This window comes from Narcine bancroftii, chromosome 1, assembly GCF_036971445.1.
Source record: "Narcine bancroftii isolate sNarBan1 chromosome 1, sNarBan1.hap1, whole genome shotgun sequence".
NCBI classification, from domain to species: Eukaryota; Metazoa; Chordata; class Chondrichthyes; order Torpediniformes; family Narcinidae; genus Narcine; species Narcine bancroftii.
The window spans coordinates 449,144,950-449,166,877 of NC_091469.1; the positions used below are offsets into that span (position 1 = coordinate 449,144,950).

Sequence of the window (21,928 nt, forward strand, 5' to 3'; positions counted from 1 at the left end):
AAAGGCAGCCAATATACTAAAAGATCCATCATTCCATGGACATAAGCTTTCTCCCCAATGGGGAGAGGAGAGTAAGAGCTGAAAACATGACCAATAAACTTCAAATCAGTTTCTTACCACAGGCCTCAGGTTCATGAATGAATCTGATAATAATGCTTCATGCTGCCCTTGCTGGTTTGCTAATTGATCTTCCTTTTCATGTTAACCCTATACTCTGTAAACCATGTTTTTCATGGCTGTGCGAATGTTAGAGATGACCTGTTTGAATCTGTTGCTGTATGTAAGGGGTTTCTACGATCTCCCTGTGTCTGTGTGGGTTTCCTGTGGGGCTCTAGATCACACAATGGCACCATTTCATTATTGTGGGAAAAGTGAGTCTCTTCTTAATGTCCTTTATTACTCGGAGACTGATTAACTTTCAAGTGAACTGTTTCCAGTTCACTTGGGCTAAATCACTTTTCAGCTTGGAATAAGCAGATATAACTCAATTTAGAACGTGTACTTCTATTTCACACTGGCTCCTCACCATGGCCACTGAATTACAATTACTACTGCAATTAAGATCAATCCTCCAACATTGAATTACATTCACTCCTGCCACACTGCTCACCCACTTGCGTCAGCCGAGTTTTATTCCCTAAACTAAATGCAGAACTGCCCTCTCGTTGTTGGGCTTGCCACGTGATGGCTAAAACCTTTCCTACATCCTCCATCGTTAATTTTACATATTGCTGTTAATGCCAGGATATTGGAAATATCCCCAACCCTGTACCTGTGCATGCCAGAAACTCGGCTGCCACTTAGTTCTACCTCCCAGAGTGGCCCTAACTGGGTAATTGCCCCCGGGCGTCTTCGTTCAGCATTAAAGCCCCATTTGATGAAAATGCGACTGTTCCTTTCACCCTCGTGTTATCCCGTATCTATCTTGCCAGCACAGCCTGTAACCGATCACACGCCGCTGCCCGCAGTAACCCGATGTTTCATAACGATTAAAATGTTGCACGTTACCGGCCTGAACCAGTAGACTGGGTAGAATGCTGTGTTCAATTAAAGATTTTACTCCGAATTCAAAGAAATTAAGAAGTGTGATTTCCAAGTATTTTAATCATAACATTTACAATGAAATGTCTCGACACTTTTTGCAATTGAATTGTTTTCTTACCTTATACCCTCCAACCCACAGGTCAAAAGTAATTTCAAGTCTGTTTTATTTAAAGCCATTCCCCAATATAATTGTCGATATTACTCAATATGTGGAAATTGCTTTAAAGTCATAATGGGCTCCAGATTGCATGTACCTGCCCCCGTTCACTGTGTCAACGCAATTATTTCAAATTGAAATATGAAGTCGAAGTTCAAAAATAATCTGAGTAGATCCCTCCAATTAGTCTTTATTTTCTACCGTTACATTAAAATTGTTCATGTAGAATCAAAGTGGAAATTAAATCCCCCCCTCTCTCTCTCTCTTCCCTGTCTTCACCCGGATATTCTTTGAGGATTTTGCAATTTTGACTTTTCGTGCAAAAGGCACAATTTATGACTCAAACCATGACTTTTTGTCGTTATTATTCGGTTCCCTGGCGTTTTAAGTTGACGTTACAATTTATTTCATGTATAAATAAGTCTACAAAAAAAAGGAAGAAAACTGTTACTGACGGTTCGGGGAGTGTACATTATGCCCATTGAGCGTCTGTGACTGAAGAAAGGTTAACATTATACAAGACAGAGCATTCAGCTGTCTGTTCTCTTTATTAATGCTATAACAAGGTCCCTGCGCAGCACCGTCTACTGCAATTGCCAGAAATACTTAAAAGGAGAGCTTGTCGCTTATTTTTTTGTTAATAAGCCAGCCAATATTTTCCATCACTCTGCCGTATCCCGCCAACCAGTAACTCCATCTTGTAACGTTCTTTCAATTCCCCTCAATACCTTAACTGTACAACACGTCTGCATGTAGGTTTTTCGCAAGTGAGTCTATTTTATCTTAAAAGTGTTCAAATAAGTGATTTTAAGTCATTAATATTTAAAAGACAAAGTCTGACGATCACAGAATGACATGCGGCAACACTGAAATTCTTGTGGCATCTGTGGATGCCCACGTTTTAACATCTCCATATTGTTCTTTCGAAGCTAATCCATCAATTCCTGGTCGGTGACAAAAGTTAAACCAAGTTTCTGAGCCTTAACCACAGCCTCAAAGGTAAACTGCGGCTCTGGAGACTTCATGAAATCATCCCTTTGCCTTCAACATGTTCAACTATATTATCTCGAGGCCGTTATATAGAAGGGGCTTGTTCCACAAACCCTATCCTACCATAAACCCTTCGCCATCACCCTTGCAAATGTAACATGAAGCTCGTGGTTTGGTTACATCAAGGACAGGGCAGGCATTTGTCGCGGCATTTGCTCGCTTTGTTGTCAGAGAAACATCGAACGCAGAGCATGTTCTCACGAACAGCCGCAGGAAGCTGACAGGGGAGTAAATAATTGACTTTTTATATATTAGTTGGAACCTGCTGATTCTGTTGCACAATTTAACGTTATAGTGTGTTAAAACGTTCTTTAACGTTAGATTTATACAGGCAGTAAACTTATAAAAATACTGAATGGCATAGTGTTTTTAAATGCCAATAAATATTTAATACTGTACTCCACTTTAACTAAGCGCGTATGATAAATCGTCTATCGCAGTAATCCATCTCAGTACGTCTTGTAATTGTTTTCTATTGTCAACGAAGGCTTGAAATGCAGGAGTTATTCTCTTATCAGGCGCTTCCGTTTTGCGTGTCCCGCACCCTGGTCTTGTGGGGTTTATCCAAATAAATCTCTTGACCAGTAATTGTGTGCAATTAAATTATGTCGTGCAACTGATTCCAGTTGTAAGTAAAAGGGAACCGTGGCATTCCCGAACTATCCACGTCGCGTATGTATGTGTGAGATGAAATTTAACAGATGAGGCTGCAGAGAAAATGCAATTCATTTTGTTAACAAACGTTCTCAGAACCTTCCACTGGACGCAAAAATGAGCCGTCAACACAAACGACATGGTTTCCTTCACTCGTGTTGGCGTTGAAGGTTTAATTTTGTACCGGTAAATGAAATGGCCTTGCAAATCTTCCCGATCTCAGATTGTGGGACCAGCAAGTTTTCAGTTAGCTCGGTGCTTAATGCCCATAACATGAACTTGATTTGCATTTAATTGAGGCAACTTCGTGTTCTTGAACCACGACCAATCTCACTAACGAGTGACATTACTACAGTACCCGCAAACATTGTCCAACTTCCAGTTCAGGGCAGAGTTTTCATTACCTCCTGTTCAGAGAGCGAAATCCCACCACCCCCCCTCCCCTCCCAAACCACGTTTCTCGAATTGGTTACATGGCATCTCCTTTATTTGAATGCGGAATTTCAATGTCGTCCCAGTGTGACAAAATAGAAAGGTTTCTTGCTCTATTTAATCCCACTTAATTAGAAACACTTAGTAATGAAAAGTATTGACACCGATTCAAATAAATATAAATAAAAAGGAAAAGCCGACCCAATGGAGATTGGTACTCTCCAGCCAGAGAGACCGGAACCTCGTTAGTCTCTTTAAATTGCCTTTCACGAAATTCCTTTTTTAACTTCAAGACGAACTGAGAGATTGGTAGTTTCACAGGTCATTCGTGGAAATCTGCATTCGCGAGGAACGCGTTTATTTCAATCCTTCATGATCATGTTAGTTGAGATTAATGTAATAAAAGGAGAGGTGAACGAGATAAGACGAGTTCAGAAAGGTTGCAACATGCGCGGACTCGGGCTGGGTGCAGTCTCCAACGTTGAGGGTTTCACCCAATTCACCGGCATCGGCCACGAGGAGGTCGTGAAACCCTCAGGATCGGATCAGTCAAAAGCGGGGAACTTAGCGGTAGAGACTGGAAAATATAACTAGAGGTAATGCAGGGGATATGAAGAGAGAAAAGGTGAAGTGTTCGGAAATCACGAGCAGGGAATTTAATTTGATTCCTCCCATCGTGTTATACTTGACACAGTCTCCGCTCTTTTGTGGTCGCTTCTAGCTTTCAGACCCTGAAACGGATGAGATCGCCAGGTTGACGAACATTTAAAAAAATCCTCAGAGTTTGACTGTGGCCAGGTAACACAAGAGTTCCTCATTTATATTTCCCTTTTAATGACGAAGCGGTTCCGAACCCTGCATTTGTCCGGCTCGCCTCTCACACAAACGCATGTCAATGTAATGTGTGTGTGTTCGAACTGAGTGGCGATTATAGGCTTGCGAGTGGAAAGAGTTGGTGGAGATTAGAGCTAAGTTTCCTTAGCTTTTCAAAATGTTGATCAGCCCCCTTCTGCTTTTATTTCTAACCCGGTTGACTAACTCTTGTGTTTACAATTACTCCACCGAGTTGTTGACAGGCAAATAACTTCAGTCGGTGCACAGACCCCAGCCCTACGGGATACTCAAACTTCGACCATCTTTTTGGCAAGAGCGAACCAGTTAAATAGCAGCCTATAAAAGGGCGAGTTGACGTTAACTCTTATCGTCAACACTTGTATTGGGGAACATTCCCACATCTCATTATTTCCAGCACTGCCCCCGGGATTGTAAATACAAGTTTTCATCTAGGGGATTCCGAAATTACTTCCTGACTCTGGTGACTTTTCAACCCGGAGATTGTAATTTTAATATCGTCCCCAGCGATAACTAATACCATTTATTCACCTTATTTAATGGCAAAATCGGATCCATTCCCAATATTATCTCAGCCTTAATCCAATATTTAGTTTCCTACAGTGATAAATACTCGATAGAATGAAATAGCAAGAAACTGCTTTGCAAAGTTATGCAGAGTTGATCAAATGGACTCAGTCTTGAAATTATAGATCAAGTAGGCGTTTCCTAAATCAAATAAAGGAAATCGAAAACAGAATCTAGTTTCCCCTGACCAGTTTCTGATCATTCCTGCATATTTGTTACTGTCACTGAAAGCCTTGAGTTTTACTTGTGGTCTTCTATTTCTCAAGAACCCATTTTTCTAGGAAGAGGATGAACTGAATCGAAACAAAGTCCAGTTGTTCAATGCCTTTAAGAGATACCCGTCGACCTGTAAAGAACTCAGAAACGAAAGGATTGAATTAATATAAATAAAATTGGTTTCATGAATAAGCATATTTGGTATGTTACATTGGAGCAGATGCAGTGCGGTTCTTTAAGAGCATGAATTATGGTTAGAAATGTGAACACACGGCAAGTTTATACAGCAGCTTCGTAAAAAGACAAAGTAACAAAGTCTGTGAACAATTGACGACGAAACGAACAATCTAGTTCATTGGCGTTATGGAAAAGTACACTTGGATCAGAATTTTTGGAAAACATGAATGAGCATTGCATGTCACCGATGAACATATTATCAGTGCTACACTTATTAAAGAAAAATAAAGAGAAAATGTACCAGGCCACTTTATTTAGAACGGAAATGTTATTGCTGGACGTGTAATAACGCGCTCTATTTAGGAGCGGCATAACAGAATGGTATAAGGCAGGCAAAGCCAGCCCTCTCGCTGCACTGCCCTGGAACATGCGTAGTGCATTCAGTGTATGTTCACAGACTATGCAGTGCAGCTGGGAAACATGAGCAATGCTGTTTATTCAGGCTCCGGGGTAGGGCTGTCATCAGGGTAAATAGAAGAGAGGCGAGCGTGGTTCGTGCGGTTGCAGATCAGTCTGACTGACAGCGATGTGAAATGGGAATGTTCGTGCACACAGGAGCTGGATTACTTCTCGCCCTTATCGCTTTACTGCACTGACCGGATCCTTCCAAACAAAGCCAGGTAAAGTCAAGATTTCTCCGCTTTCATCCAGTGTTAAATATTCATGACCATCTCGGCAATCGACACAAGCAGTTCTCGGTAGAATGCGCTGAAGGCTTTGCAGAACACTTCGGAAACACGTTGTATTTGACAAAAGTTGATCTGAAGCAGGGAACGGCGGGGTAGGCTGGTGGATGGTTGTAGGAACGGAGGCGGCAGTCTGGTGAATTGTTCTCTGGATCACGGATTAGGCACAAGATATTGTTCACTGGACGTTCTCGGACCCGTCAGCTGTTGCGGTTTTAGGATACATTAGGCGTAACTGCTCAACGGGCAAAAAGAAGTCTTTAAAATTCCAGTCTATTCCAAGAGGATCACACTCTTGTCGCCACAGATGTTATTGTCGAACCTAATTATGATTAGAGAAACTAATTTACAAGTGCAAAACTGGATGCAACGGGGGTGTGGGAGGGGGAGGTTCAGCTAAAATGCAGGCTGTGAAACAACGGGACCATTATCTGATCTGAGAGAAGGCAGACACGTGTCAGATCTTCCCTCGCTGTCTGGAAGCTTATTCTCCAGGCGCTCCGAGAGGGGTAGAATTCACTGACAACACCGGAGGACGATGGAAGGGCTCGGTGCTTTCTTTGTGTGTTACGTTCCTCAACCTCATCCAGATGTTCTTATCTAATCATCTGTTCTGAATGGGAGCCCTGTGTGAAACAACGCCACATTATTTTCTAACACAAACGAAAGGAACATTAATCATTAGAAAGTGCTTCTATTTCTAAGTCGACAAGGCGCACGTTGTCCTTAAAACCAACCAGCGGCAGATGTGATAACTGCTCAATCAGGCTGTTTCCCTCAACTGCCTGGGCGTCGACTTGTTTTTGTTTCGGGTCAAGTTTCCTTTGCTTCGTTTATTTTTTTGCAACAAAGAGATGTTCATCTTGCATGAAACTTGTCCCTCGCGTTTACTTCCACGCTAATTTTGACCATTCCTGGGTTTGCTCTTCGGACTTCGCCTCTTTGATCATTGTTCCCATTTGGATGAGAGAAAGTTTGTCCTTCGCTTAAGAAAATCACGCCGATTAATGAGATGCACTTCATCCGGTAAACAATTTCAGCTGCATATTTATTTTTGCTTCGCGAGTAGGGTTCACATGAAGTTTGTAAAGAAGGAGACATAGACACACAAACACTCAACTGCCAAGACCATTCCATCTTCGTGCTTCATTCTGTCTCTGGCAGCTGGGTGTTATTTCGTCTTCATGTTTGCGCCCTTTCATGTTTAAAGTAACCTCGATTTTTCTGATTTTGTTTTACCTTCAGTGAAACAGGGTCACCTTTCCATCCATTGACCGGAATAGACGCTGGACTCGGAGCGCGTAAAAAGATGAACACCATCGTATTTAATAAATTCGCCAACCAAGTTCTTTTCGAAGAAAAGGCAAACGAGGTCGAGAGAAACAGCCGAACGTATATCGAAGTCATGGAAGAGCAGCACCGGGATCTAATGCTGCCGGACAGTCCATCGAGCAGAAGCCAACGGGGTCTGCGACACAGGAGGTCAGGGTACGGCCATCTCTTTAATCTATATTAGATGACTGCGTTTAAAGAGACCCAGACATGTTCCGAGGAGGGAACAGCAACTGAGCGAAACTAAACAGCCCACTTGTAATTGTTCATGCACTGACATTAGCGAAGTACAGTGAGTGTTTTGGTGAAAACCATGCTTCCGAATCCACTTCTCCAAATTAAGAAGCGATGCATTTCTTCTGCAGAGGAAGTTATAGTGCATTATCCAGGCGACCTGATGTATTTAGACTTGAAGATTGTCAAACACCACCATCGGTAGAGGTTGAGCCAGCTGAGGGGGTGGGGAGGGGGGGGGGGGTGCGATCTCACAAAATCACGAGAGGAAGAGCTCGGATGAACGCAGAGAAGGTGCAGCGGTAGCCAGAGGACAGAGGTTTAAGGTGAGGGAGAGAGATTTCACAGGAACCTGAACATTTCATACAGAGGGTGGTGAGTGAGCGGAACCAGCTGCAGGAGGAGGTGGTGGGGGCAAGAACTATTGCAATGTTTCAGGGCAAATGGATAGCCTAGGTTTGGAGGGCAGGTGGGGAGTGGGACGTGAGGACGAAGGGCCTATTTCCATGTAGTATAACTCCATTTGATAATGGTGTGGAATTATCGACTTGTGGATTTGTCTTCTAATTTTTGATTAGATCAGATGTATAACAACAAATTAAAATGTAAATGAGTATAATTAGGTGCATTTTAAGGGTAGTGTTCACGTTTTATCTTTCATCTAAACGTTCACCAAACTGAACGTGTAAATCTTGTTGCAGAGAGTTTGCAAAGAAAGGCAGCAGACATTCTAACCCCTCGATATTTTTTTAGCTCGAAGGAAACCAACTTTCTCTACGTGGAATTGTGAAAAATTAAATCATTCAAAACGGTGACATAAACATCCACAAGCTTGCAAATAAATGTTCTATGACATTTTTTTCCTGTTACAGACTGAAATGCGTGTGTTATCTAGCTTTCAGATTCAAATTCCATCGTCTTGAATCTAAAGATTCCTGCTGGGTTGCTGGAGAGCTTTGGGTTTATTCCTGGGCTTTTTTTTTAACTTCAGAAGCGGGTAGAATCCCCAGACCCCAAGAAGCAGTGGTGCGAACGTTATAAAGGTTCTACGGAGGAGACGGGAAGAGGCTGGAATCCGGAGCCCAGCATCAGTGGGGGAAAAGAAACGAACCGTCGGCCGAAACTCTTCATCGCTGCGAAACGCCCACTATTCTCGATCTCCCCCTGACGCTGCTTGACCCGCTGACTTCACCCAGCATGTTAGAGAGATAGATATAAATATTATGGCAGGTGGAGTGGCGGAGATGCCACGGGGGAGGTTTAGAAAGGACGCGACGGTCTGGCGGTGTTCAGAGGGACGCGTTTCACCCGAGGAACAAATCAGCACCAGGTCAGAACACAGGGAGCAGCGGCCACTGGACATCCGACCTAAAGATTCGCAGCGACATCTACAGAGCTCACCTCGAAAGCACAGTCCCATTTCCCCCTCCATCTCCCCACTGATGGCAACCTCGTGCAAATACACTGCGCTCAGTGAGACGCGCCCACACCCACACACCAGGGATCTTCACCTCCGGATGATAAACCTCTCTGGTCCTGATCAGACTCCCTTTATTCCAACAAATATTACATTTCAAATGCACTTGATTCCCCCCTCTGCCCCGAAGTTGTGACAGCACAATATACTAAAGCAACTTTTTTTTTAAACCGAGCTCTCCCAGCAGACTTGGATTGTCTCCCTTCCGCAGAATCTTCTCACCTCGGTGGGAAACGAACCAAACGCGTCGGTAGCAATGAATGCAAATTACATTATCGTCAGAATTCGTTACAAATCGCAGGGAGGGGGGGGGGGGGCGATAACTAGAGGCACTGACAATAATTCCAGCGACCCCAACACGTCGGCTCTTTCTCTTCTCGCAGATGGTTTATTTTCGTATTGGGTTCGTGCAGTGAATTTCGTTGGGAAAATATTAACTGTCGACGAGAAGAGGGTTTAATGTAAATCTATTTTCCAGGTTAACATTAAAGCGGTGATTTGGATTTTTCAATTGGCTCTGACCAAAGTTGACAATCTTTTTTTAAAAAACCCTGCAGCCGCATTTTCCTTCACAGCCTGCGAGGTTTCATCGGGCTGTTTCATGGACATACAGTTTATAACGAACCATAGAAAAGCAGAGAGAACAAACTAAAATTGCAAACATTTTAACTCTGAAAATGCGGGAAATGCTCAGCAGGTCGGGCATCGGGTTTATGTGGGCAATGTCCCCATGACCGGCCTGAAACACTAACTCTTCTCCTCCTCCCCGAAGGATGCTGCCTCGTTTGCTGTGACGGGTTCCATGACATGATTTCTGAATGTTGTGGGCGCTTTCGGGGCAAACTCGCAGGGCTGCAGAGCAGGTTCTCTTCAATGTATGAGAGCAATGGGTCGATTCGGGACACACACTCCTTGTATGACATTTAAAGCGTTTGGGTGGAGTTCTTCCTTTGTTTCTTCCGTGGTTATTGGCGATTTCTGACCTGCATCCTGCATTGTTTGCAGCTCTCGACAGGGCGGTGGAAAAGTCAGACACAAACGACAGGCCCTTCAGGATATGGCTCGACCATTGAAACAGTGGCTTTACAAACACCGAGACAACCCCTATCCAACTAAAACGGAAAAGATTCTGCTGGCCCTTGGATCGCAGATGACCCTGGTGCAAGTAAGGCCTATGTATTTCTCTGTGATCAAGGGCTGAGGTTTCTGCCCGCCCCGGGTGCCTACAACAGACAGAACAAGGTTGAAATTGGCTGCCTTCGTCATTTTTGTGGAAGTCTGATCTTATCACGCGTACACCCTGCGTCAAGAGCTCTCCCCCCCCACCCCACCACCCCCATTCCTGGAAATAAAAGGGGGTGCTTAAATGAGAGCAATGTGGAGCAGCCTCCAGGATTAAATGCACATATCCCGCAGATGTTCAGAACCCGAATCAAGCCTCCCCTTCCTACTCTGTCCATGGCGTTTAAGGATTTTGACTCGAAATCAGACCTGGGTTTGCAGACGATCCCACCAAAAGTTGGGTTAAGTGTTCATCAGGTTCATCTTACGATCTTCGACCCATCGGCAAAGTTCGGGCGAAATCTGGTCATTTCGCCGATGGGGGATGATTTTTAGGTTCTTCGGGATTAGTTTTGACCACGAAACGCTCCGGCTCCCCCCCCCCCCCCCCCACCCTCAACAATGATTCGGGTTGATGTTCATCTGGCAAATTTACCCTTAGGCATCTTAATTCCGATCTACTTCCTACAACATTTCCCTCCTCTATTGATCACACTGTCTGAGGGGCTGTTCCATTGTAACCAGTTTATATTAATCCCGCGTCTGCTCGCGCCATTCAAAGCAAGTAAGAAAAAGAGAATCTTGTTCCCAAAATATTGTTAGAAACCGGAGAGAGAAGTTGATTGGGACAGAATTTGCGGCCTATAGGTTTTGCATTGAATTGCAACAGGATGTGTGTTAACTACAATATTAACAGCGTCTGCAGACTCGCCTGTTCCCCTCCGTGTGATGTCTTCTACCATTGCTGTTCACGGCTTGAATGTACTGACGCCTGAACGGATAACTGTTGCGTTTGGTGCAACACAGAATGCAACATTTGTAGATCAGTTTGCCTTTCCGGCCTGAGATTAGTTTTATTTTAGTGCAGAATGTCAATATCTTTGTTACTTTACATGAGAGTCACTTTACATGGGAGTCACTTTACATGGGAGTCACTTTACATGGGTGTTACTTTACATGGGAGTCACTTTACATGGGTGTTACTTTACATGGGAGTCACTTTACATGGGGGTCACTTTACATGGGAGTCACTTTACATGGGTGTTACTTTACATGGGGGTCACTTTACATGGGAGTCAATTTACATGGGGGTCACTTTACATGGGGGTCACTTTACGTGGGGGTCACTTTACATGGGAGTCACTTTACATGGGTGTTACTTTACGTGGGAGTCACTTTACGTGGGGGTCACTTTACATGGGAGTCACTTTACATGGGTGTTACTTTACATGGGAGTCACTTTACATGGGGGTCACTTTACATGGGAGTCACTTTACATGGGTGTTACTTTACATGGGGGTCACTTTACATGGGAGTCACTTTACATGGGAGTCACTTTACGTGGGGGTCACTTTACATGGGGGTCACTTTACATGGGAGTCACTTTACATGAGAGTCACTTTACATGGGAGCCACTTTACATGGGAGTTACAGCTGAGAATGTCCTTGTTTCAGACAGTGAGTGATCTTAACATTCTCTTTCTCCAACTGCGATTTAGGGGCTGAATAACAGTGGATAAAATATGGCATTGGAGCGGGTTGAACAAAAAATGTTTTTATGCAGCTAGGAGGCGCCAAGACGTCAAGCTTTTTATTTGTTATTTTTGCGGAGAGATTTGAAACAAACTCCCACCTGTACGGCAGGGGAACTGTGATCATCAAACCGAAGTTTCTCTAAAAGTGAGCAGGAGTTATCAATCCCTGATATTGCTGGTTGCTCAGCAATTATGGCTGAATCTTTATTTCAGCGCAATTTTCATGCGCCAGTCCAATTCCCTGGAGTTCACTCAACTCCAAAGGCAAATTCATATTGGATGTTGCCGCCTGCCTTTTATAAATATCTGTAAGAGCGAACAATTTCATTATAAAATACATAATTGTGCTTAAAATAGATGCCAAGAACAGATACTGTGGATCAATAATATTATTCGTTTAGTTTTCATTGACAAAAGTGATAACAGGGTCCTTTAACTGTTTGTTGAGACAAAGAGATGGAGACCATTCTAATAGATTTGTCTCTCCAATCTGGTTCCATTTTCCTGTACTTGCCCCACTTTACTCCCGATCTTTCCTCTCCATGTGTCTGTCTAACTTTAGTCTTTTAACAGTTGCAGTTATACCCACAACTACCACTGCCTCTGGCAGTCATTTCCGTATACCCACCATTAACTGTGTAAATACAGTGTTCTTCAGGCTCTTTTTAAATCTTTCCCATCTCGTCTTAAATCTATACTCACCAGTTTTAGATTATTACCCCACCCTGGAAAAAAATAATCTTACCTTATAGATAAAACACACACACACACACACACACACACACACACACACACATTCACACACACACACCCTTTCAACCTCCTATACTCCAGAAACATCCCAGCCATTCCAGTCCCTTATAATTCAACCCTGCCAGTCCCAGTTACATTTTTATGAATGTTTTTGGTACCTTACCATCTTAATGATATCTTTCTTACAGCTGCGTAAGCAGATCTGTGCACAATATTCCCCAAGTGCTTTCTCATTAATGTTTTGTACAGTTGTAACATGATGTCCTTGCTCAATGCACTGATCAATGAAGACAAGCCAAATAGTTAAGTGTCAAATGCCTTTTTCACCATCCTGTCTAACCATGTCAACTTCCATGGATGTATGCACATGTCCCCATAAGGTTCTCTCTTCTACAACACTCGCGAGACTCTTTCAGTCACGATGTAAGTCCTGTCATTGTTTACAAAGTGTAGCACCCTGCATTTGGTCAAGATAAATTGCATCTGTAGATGCACAGGAGACTGCAGATGCTGGAATCTGAAGCGAAACAGAATGGAAAAGTGGACCAAGGGATGGCAGATGGAATTTAAACACAATATTCTGGAAATATTTGGTGGGTCAAACACTATCAGTGGGAGAAAAAGAATGATCAGACTTTTGAGCCAAAACCCTTTATTGAGGCCCTTCTTTTTCTTCCATTGATGCTGCTTGACCCACCAAATTTTTCCAGAATACTGTGTTTAAATTCCATCTGCCATTCCTTGGTCCACTTTTCCAGTTCATCTGGATATTATTTTAATCTCAGATAGCATCTTCTTCACTGCCCCCAATACCACCAATTTTGGTGCCATCTGTGAACTTACTAACCATGTTGACATGTTATGACAAACCAAATTATGACAAACAACAGTGGACTCAGCACCAATCCCTGCGACACATCACTGGTCACTGGCCTTTAATCTGAATAACAACCCTCCACTGTCATTCCCTGTTCCTACCATCAAGCTAATTCCATATCCAATTGGCCAGCTTGCTTGGATCCCATGTTATCAGGCCTTCTGGATTAGCCAATCATGAAGAACCTAGTCAGGTTAAAGGCCTTGTTAAAGTGCATGTAAACAATGCCTACCACCCTGCGCTCATCAATCTTCTTAGTCAGCCAAGAATCTCATCATATGTGTGAGACATGATTTCCCATCCACAGTGGTGACCATCCCTAATTAGTCTTTACCTTTCCAAATGCAATTATATCTTGTCTCTCAGAATCCATCCAGCATCTTACCCATGACTGACATTAAGCTCACAAGCCTTAGCTGTTTTCAGCTTGTCTTTTAAAAATAAACATTAACATTCCTCCAGACTTGTGGAACCTCACACATGCTTAACGATGATACAACTGTCTCTGCCAAACTCCTGCAGTTTTTTCCCTAGCTTCCCACAATGTTCTTGGATGCACTTGATCAGACCCTGGCGATATATCTACATTTATGCATTTAAGACCTCCAACACCTCTCTCTTCAAGACACTACTGTTTACTTCCTTGAGTTTCCCTAACTTCCATGCCTTTCTCCCCAATAAATACCGACTGTGTTTCCAAGCAAAGATGACCTCATTAATCTTTAAAAGGATGTATTCTCTCCCATGTTACTTTGTTGTCCTTAATATATTTGTCCATAAGTTTATTGGCCAGAATGGCCTCAAGTCCCTCTTTGCATTCCTGATTTCACTCTTACGTGTACTCCTAAATCTTTTACATTCTTCAAGGGATTTAGCTGATCTGCCTCTCTATGCCTGACATTTACCTCCTTATTTTTCTTGGCCAGGGTCTCAATTTTTCTGGAAATCCAGAGTTCCCTCATCTTCTGCCTTGCCCTTCAATCTAACATGAGGATGTTGTCCCTGAACTTTCCCTATCTCTCTTATAAACACCTCTCCACACCCCCCCCCCCTCCCTGACTGTAAGTTCTTTTGCCTTTTGATTGCAAACAACTTCACCCAACAAAAATGTTACAATTCTGGCCTTGTGCCTTCAAAATTAGCATTGCTCCAAAGTAGAACTTTACTTGAGATGTTTGAATTCCTTTAACACCCTGCAGTTCATTCTTCTTTCAACCAACCACCATCCAATTCGTCCAAATTAAAAGTTGTCAGGTTTCAACCCACACATTGAGCAGGAACTTTTTTAACTATATATCATGTGAACATGATTTGAAACCTGTGCAATTACATTGCATTTACACTGACTTCTTCCTGACTTAGAATATGAGACGATACTTTGAATGAAAATGCCATCCAATCCATTTTGTTTCTTCCTTAGTTTTGGGCACTTGCTTCTCTGATGTCCCCTTGATGGAAAGGTAGCTTCTCTGGAGGCATTTATGCTCCATTCAAGGTTAAAGCAGCATCCCTGTGTACCCTTTCATGTTTGACAATATCAATAATCTTGTTCACTGGAATGCAAACCAAGAAACAGGAACATATGCTTAGAAGAAGAAAGGTATTCTGCATAGGTGTATTTCAGAAATCAATTTTTTACAACATTGTTCTGATATTATCTCCCAGATGAATGATTTTCAGAGAAAGATTTATGCTCCTAAATGAAAGGGTGTCCCACAATCTGTAGTCCTGCTCATTTTTGTCCCATTCTTGTCAATAGGTACAGAGAGAGTTACCGCAGATACCCCACATCAGCAGTCTCTCATGTGTGTCCCCCAATCCCACTTCACCTTCAAGCCCTTGTGAATCTTCGTCTGCAGAATTAGGAATCAATTCATTTTTCTATAAATCAACATTAGCTAGAATCAAGGAGCTTAAGGGGAATTTAACGGGGGGCGGGGGGGGTGGTGTGGCCATTATTCCAGTTTATTGAAAGTTCAGATCATGTGGGAGCACTGCGTGTATTAGCAATATGTAGCAATAAAACATGGGAAAACAAATTTCCTGTAAAAGCAAGAAAAGAAAGCATACAAAGATAAACACTGAAACCTGCTGGGTAATTCCTAAAAGGAAGAAAAAATTGTCCTGGATGAAATATAATGTTCAACAATGAACTATTTATTTAATAACCTTGTAATCTTCGCTCTGAACAGATGTCCTAGTTTATACTTCAACGCAAAGCTTCACACATTTCAGTCCCTTACAATTCCTTTTGTTTTAGTAAGCACACAGGTCAAAGAATAAGATGGCTTTTTTAAAGCACGAATGGTTTGAAATTGGCGCCTTTGGATAATTCCACACAGTGCTCCCACATTCTCCCTTGTTTTCTCCTATCTTCACCTTAACATATATCCAAAATGGGTTCACATCTGCACAGCAGCTGAGCAGTCCAGTCAGAAAACGAAGTATCCAAACTGAATTAACCAGAAGTCTGTTCTCAGCAATTTGTGTCAATGTTCGTAAACTGAGGTTTCTCAGAGGGCTTTCTGCTCCACTCCTCCCACACAACTCCCCTCTCACACACCTCATTCTTTCCACTCTAGGTCTTTTGACAGCTGACAATTAAACCCAAACACATTTGGACACCTTCATGATTACATTTCTTTTAGCTAACTTTAAATTTCTCTAGCCCAGGATATTACTTCAATATTTTATTACTTGCAATAATTGTGAAGGCCTAGACTGAATTGTCTGGTGCAATTTCCATTTGGCTGTGTTTTGTTTCACCCCCTCTTGGTGAAAATCATCCGCCACTGACTGTGATGAACTCAGGTGGTGCCTTATATTAATATTTTTTTGAGATTCTTAGCCTGTTAGCTATTAAGTAGAGCTTTTGTATTGATGCAATACAGCTTTAGGTTCAAATTAATGCAGTAAAAATTGCACAAGTTACAATTTAATCAGACATACAACTGGTTAATGATGTCAGAAATAAAATATGGCCGATAATTATCTGTTTTAATTCAATCCTAACCTAAAGGCTATTATGTGTAATATTTTATTTATTTTGTGTCCAATTGCTGTTTCATAATTAGAGAGCACCAGCAATTCTACTGATCATCTTTAATTGCAGGACATTCACCACTTTGCATTTCTAAAATGGTTAATTTATTGTATCCTGAGCCAACTATTTTCAATAAAATTACAATTTCTTGTAACTTGTAAAGAATCTTGCAGTACTGAATTCGTAATAACTGCAGCCAGGTCCCAGATCTGCTTGGATATTTTTGAGCTCAGAACTTCTTCCAATTGGCACGGCAGTGCATATTGTTGGCTAGCTGAACTTGTTTGCTCCCCTAGTGACCACAACCTGCCACGTTCTACTGTATTATCCACGTGGAGCTCAAAGCAAATTCTCGGTGTAATGAGGAGCCAAGAGCCTCTGAGCACCAAATGTGGTTTCATGAAATCTTATCTGTTTCACTCCACTCTCTGATATTAACTGTTTCATTGTGAAATAATAGCATTAAATAAATCCATTATAAAATGCGCAAACCTGGAGGCTGAGAGGTTAAAACAAAGCCCCTGTGATAAAGCTTGTTTGGGTCTTCTGAAATGGTGCCATTATTTTGGACCATCCTATAGCACAATGTTTTGCTCTCTATCATCAGCTCAGATTGAAAACTTGTGTTTTTAGGACAATGCAGTCAAAACATTTGCTTTTCACTTTTAAAAAAATCCAGAAAAATTGAAGCCTAAAACTTTCGATATATCTTGTTGCTTCCTACAGACGCTCTGTAACCTGCTGAGTTTCTCTGACACTTTTGTATATTACGCTATAATCATGGCAACTGCAAACTTTGCTGTTTAACGTTAAAAAAATTGAGTTCGAGGATGACAAATTTTTTTTTACTTAGATTTGTTTAAAAAAAATGTTTTCCGCCCCCCCCCCCCCCCCCCCCCAATAAATAGGTTTCCAACTGGTTTGCAAATGCTAGGCGCCGCCTGAAGAATACCGTTCGGCAACCAGACTTGAGCTGGGCATTGCGAATAAAGTTATACAACAAGTACGTACAGGGCAATGCAGAGCGACTCAGCGTTAGCAGTGATGACACATGTTCAGAAGGTATGGGAAATGAAGAAGGTCCTTTGAGTTTTATATTCTTTTGAAATGTTTTATTCTTATTTGGCACTGCCTTATTACAGAATGTTCTGATATTTATGGATACAGGAGTCAATCTGCAGTCCAACAAGTGCTGTGCTCTCTGAAGGGAAACGAAAATAAAATATGAGGCCAAAGTTCTACATGTCTAACATAATGATGTGCAGTTGAACCCAAATGAATATTTAAAGACGCCTGGGACATATTTGGCCACTGATCTATAGATTCCTTTATTTGTGACATATGTAATTAAAAGTTACACATTTTTAAAATATTTAATCAAGAGTTCTTAAGCCAGAGTATTATACATTATTAAAAATGTTTCAGAAACATCCTTTGAGGGACCAGTTGAAAACAAAATAAATTATCAGGTGCCAAAACAAACAAACATTTTTTTTTCTTTCTCCTGCATTTAGTGAGAAAGTATGGGAGAACAGGCTGATAAACAAGACTAATGAAAAATGAAGCAGACCTATGATCAGGATTTGCCGCCACTCAGACTTAAACAAGAACATAATCAAACAAGCAGTTCCTTTAAGTCAATCAAAAGACATTCATGATTTTTTTTGTATGGCAAAAGAAGATAATATAAAAATTAAATTAATTGATGTGCAGTCGGGATGATGAATTAATTAATTGTTGATTAATGTTAAGATTCTTTAATTTCAACAGACTGGAAATAGAGATCATGAAAGATTGATGCCTCTTAGTTACTGCAATGGTTGACACCTCCAATTGCTTTTGGAGATTCACTTGAAATCTTAGTAGCACCCTTGTCCCAATATCTCTTGGCATCCATATCTAAACATGCCCCATCTTGACATAACTATGATTGGAGTCCAATAGCAAATTGGTTACCTGTTTGCTATCAATTGCAAAATTCTTTTATGGCATAAAAGACTGACATGTTTAAAGATGAAAAATTATAAAATGTACATCGTATTTCCACTATCTTCTGTCCTTTCTTTTCTTCATAGGGAAGCCTAAAATTTCCCCTTGACTTGGTTAAATTTTCCAGGTGAAGCATTATTTTAACTGTTATAGATTGACCCCAAGTGTGAATCAGCACTTGACAAGTCTGACCAATGTAGCTACTCCTGCAGCTATAAATAGGAGTCTTCTTTCAGAATTACTTGATAATGTAACTTTGAACTGAAAGAGGGTTTTGTAAGATGCTCGTTCCACAACTGATTGAACAAATTTACCTGACACTAACCCATAAAGGCTTAGATCAGACTGTTGGATTAGAACTTTTATTGGAAACGAAATTGCCAGATTCAGCAGGTATGCTCAGGAAAGACTACCTGTCACAGGGTGTTGACTTTGGAATCTTAGTAAGGGCTAACAGTTCACAGCCTGAAAAAGATATGTTTTAACTCATTGTTAGCTGATCCACATGGTGGCAATATATGCTTTGGAACAGTGGTTCTCAACCTTTCTCTTTCCACTCACAGACCACTTTAAGTAATCCCTATCCTACTGGTGCTCTGTGATTAGAAAGGGATTGCTTAAGGTGGTCTGTGAGTGGAAAGAGAAGGTTGAGAACCACTGCTCTGGACCCAATTGTTACTGAAATATTTTGCTTGAGAAAAATTGTCATTGGCTCCATTTCCTTTGGAGTTATGAAACCGTGCACATAACGAGTCAATTAGGCAGGATTAAAACAGGGGTTTTCAAACTTTTTATTTCCACCCACACAACACCTTAAGCAATCCCTTACTTATCACAGAGCACCTATGGCATAGGAAATATTTAAATCAGTAAGTGAATGGAAAGAAAAAGGTTTGGAACCACTGCATTAGAACATAGAAGAGTATAAAGGAAAATAGTCGCTTCAGGGAATAACAGTGAGGAGATGTTGAACAGCAGAACTTGAGTCTCCAGCAAAAGAACATGAGCCACATTAAAGTATTCCCCAGAAGTTATTTAGTTCAATTTCCTGCTTATGTATTTGTCAGTGGTAGGGACATTAATTTTCACTGATGCTGTTTAACAGTGAGGTATTGGATATAATTGGGAGTGTCGAGGACAAGAGGGCTCAACTTCAGGATTGAAGAGCATCCACAGGACAGAGATGCAGAGACTTCTTAGCCAGAGAGTGGTTTATCTGTGGAATTTGTTGCCACAGGTGGTTATGGAGGCCAAGTCATTGGGTATATTTAGGCATACATTGCTGTGTAATTACTGTGTAATGGAGAAGCAGACTGGCCAAAGATGAGGCTTGGGAAAGATACAACAGAAACTCTGAAAACTCCAGGTCTGTAAAGTGACATCTTTGGTGTACAGGGATCAAAACCTCCTGTGCCAAGTGCAGTTACTGCTTCTTCTTCCAAGTATTCAAAAGCAATGACAAAGTCATCCTCAGTGCATGACACCTACTGATTAGTGTCATCCTCCTCCATGAGAAATTTCTCAGTTTGATGTTTTAGTGTTGAACAGGACTCTAGAGAAAACCAAATTTCTGCTGTGTGTTTGCTAAGCAGAGAGAATACATAGCCATCACAGTACAGGGATGTACAGGGATGATGGGGATGCCTCATCACACAGACCATCTGGCTAACAATTTTCTCTTTTGTCCTGGAGAGTTTCTTTGAATCAGTCAAAAAAGCAATTTCAATATTCTTTAAATGTGGAGAACTCAGTTGATCAGAAAGCTCCAGGTCATGAGCAGCCAGTGCCTGCTTCCTATGGACTCAGGGTCTTCAGGTGAACTGGAAAAGTCCACCAAAGTGACCTCAGTTAAATTGTCTGTTCCTTTCCAATGTTGGTCAACTGTTGTATTACACAGCAGCCTTGTGATCTGCAGTAAGGTCTTCATTGAAAGTTGCTGCAGGCCACTGAGGAACTCTTTCTTCAGAGATACTCTGGGCTTGGAGTTCTACTTTCCGTTGTGACTCAAGTTTTGGAATGCAGCATCTGATGCTGATAATTAGACCAGAGAATATGTTTCGCCCCAGAGGTGTTTCATGCCAGGAGAGGAGGAGGGAGGCAATAACAGGCCCGACCTTCAATCGGCAACCATTGAGAAGAACAAGCTGCTTGGAATGGGTCCAACTGGTGCAAGAAATACATTTTAACTCTTACACTCTCAGTTAAATTACATGGAGAACTTCAAATGCACCATTGCCTGCTTAAACAAGGGCAGAAGAATTTCTATTTATCTTATCTCTACATATATATTATAATCAATCCTTCATTGATCATCATAATTTTATGAAAAGCTTGCTCTAATGCTAGCAGTTGGTGCAACATTATTGCTGTGCCAGCAACCCAAGTTCAAAACCAGCGCTGTCTGTAAGGAGTTTGTATGTTATCCCATTGTATGGGTTTCCTCCAGATGCTCCAGTTTCCTCCCACCCTTCAAAAATGTTCTGGGATTATAGATTAATTGGTATTGTTACAAGCCCAAAGTCCCCAAAACCCAGCAGCAATAGACATTCACCAAGACAAGTGGCTTTCAAAACAAAAGTTATTTTTAATCAACTTCAAACATGAAAATAGAATCAAACTTTAACAACTCTATTCTTATACTATACTCTATACTAACCCAAATGACCCCCTTCTAATTCTAAGCACACGTGTGTGTAAATTCGAGAAAAGTTCTTTGGTTCACAGTTCAATCTCACTTCTGCTTCCAAGTTCTCTGGTTGCAGGCAATCACCATACTGTGCACAGAATTTAACATGTAACTTGAAAGGTAAATGTTTACCGCTCAGGAAGGTTCTTGGAGGGTTTGCGGCGAGAGATATTTGTTGCTCCAGGATTTCCACAACTGTAGTACCACCACTAGTCACCTCAGGGTCTCGCTGATGAAACTTGCCCCATCAGGGTCTTCTAGATGGTAACCTCTTATTTCAAGCTACCACAGAGTTCCATTTCTTCCTCTATTTCAAGAGAAACATCAGACAGATAGCACTTCCAGCCATCTACTGCTCTGGAACTTGCTTTCATTAGTTTCAAACAGTTTTCCCTGGATTGCACTTTTCAGTTACTTGTCAGTGTCCCAAACACCCACTGACTGAATGACTGAGCTGTTAACTCTCTCTCTCTTTTCCAACTGAAACACCATGTGACTCATGTCTTTCAAAATCCCCACCTTCCTGAGCAAAACAAGAGTTCTTTTCTCAAGTTGTTATCTTAGGTAAACAATCCAGAATTGACCTTTCTGTGAGCACTTTGCAGAAAGGGTACTGATAGACAGCATGACTCCAGCAAGACAATGGTCAAGCATTTTATGAAATCAGTTCAATTAACACCTACTTGTGAAAGGTGCTTACATTCTCCAGAGATTTTGCAATGTGAATTCTTCAGTCTTTCAAATAAGATCTGTTTTAAAATGTGTATACGTACGTGACTTACTCTAAATCTTATAAATTCTCCCCAAATATTAATATTAATATTAA

At 41.5% G+C, this 21,928-nt stretch overlaps 1 protein-coding gene and 1 long non-coding RNA gene across 6 annotated transcripts in view; one reads left to right on the forward strand and one right to left on the reverse strand.

Moving 5' to 3' along the window:
- LOC138751771 (uncharacterized) overlaps positions 1–21,928 on the reverse strand; it is a 692,174-nt gene that overhangs the window by 649,642 nt on the left and 20,604 nt on the right. The gene's annotated exons all lie outside the window — the stretch shown is intronic.
- mkxa (mohawk homeobox a) overlaps positions 1–21,928 on the forward strand; it is a 62,116-nt gene that overhangs the window by 12,807 nt on the left and 27,381 nt on the right. The window contains exons 1-4 of one of the 5 annotated variants that reach the window (XM_069914539.1): positions 5,696–5,829; positions 7,141–7,383; positions 9,944–10,103; positions 17,336–17,489. In XM_069914539.1, the coding sequence (XP_069770640.1) occupies positions 7,205–7,383; positions 9,944–10,103; positions 17,336–17,489 (493 nt within the window). In that variant the 5' untranslated portion in view covers positions 5,696–5,829; positions 7,141–7,204. Of the gene's footprint in view, positions 1–5,695; positions 5,830–6,265; positions 6,922–7,140; positions 7,384–9,943; positions 10,104–17,335; positions 17,490–21,928 lie in introns of those variants that run through there. The other 4 variants (XR_011350172.1, XM_069914538.1, XM_069914536.1 and 1 more) reach the window with 4 other exon arrangements.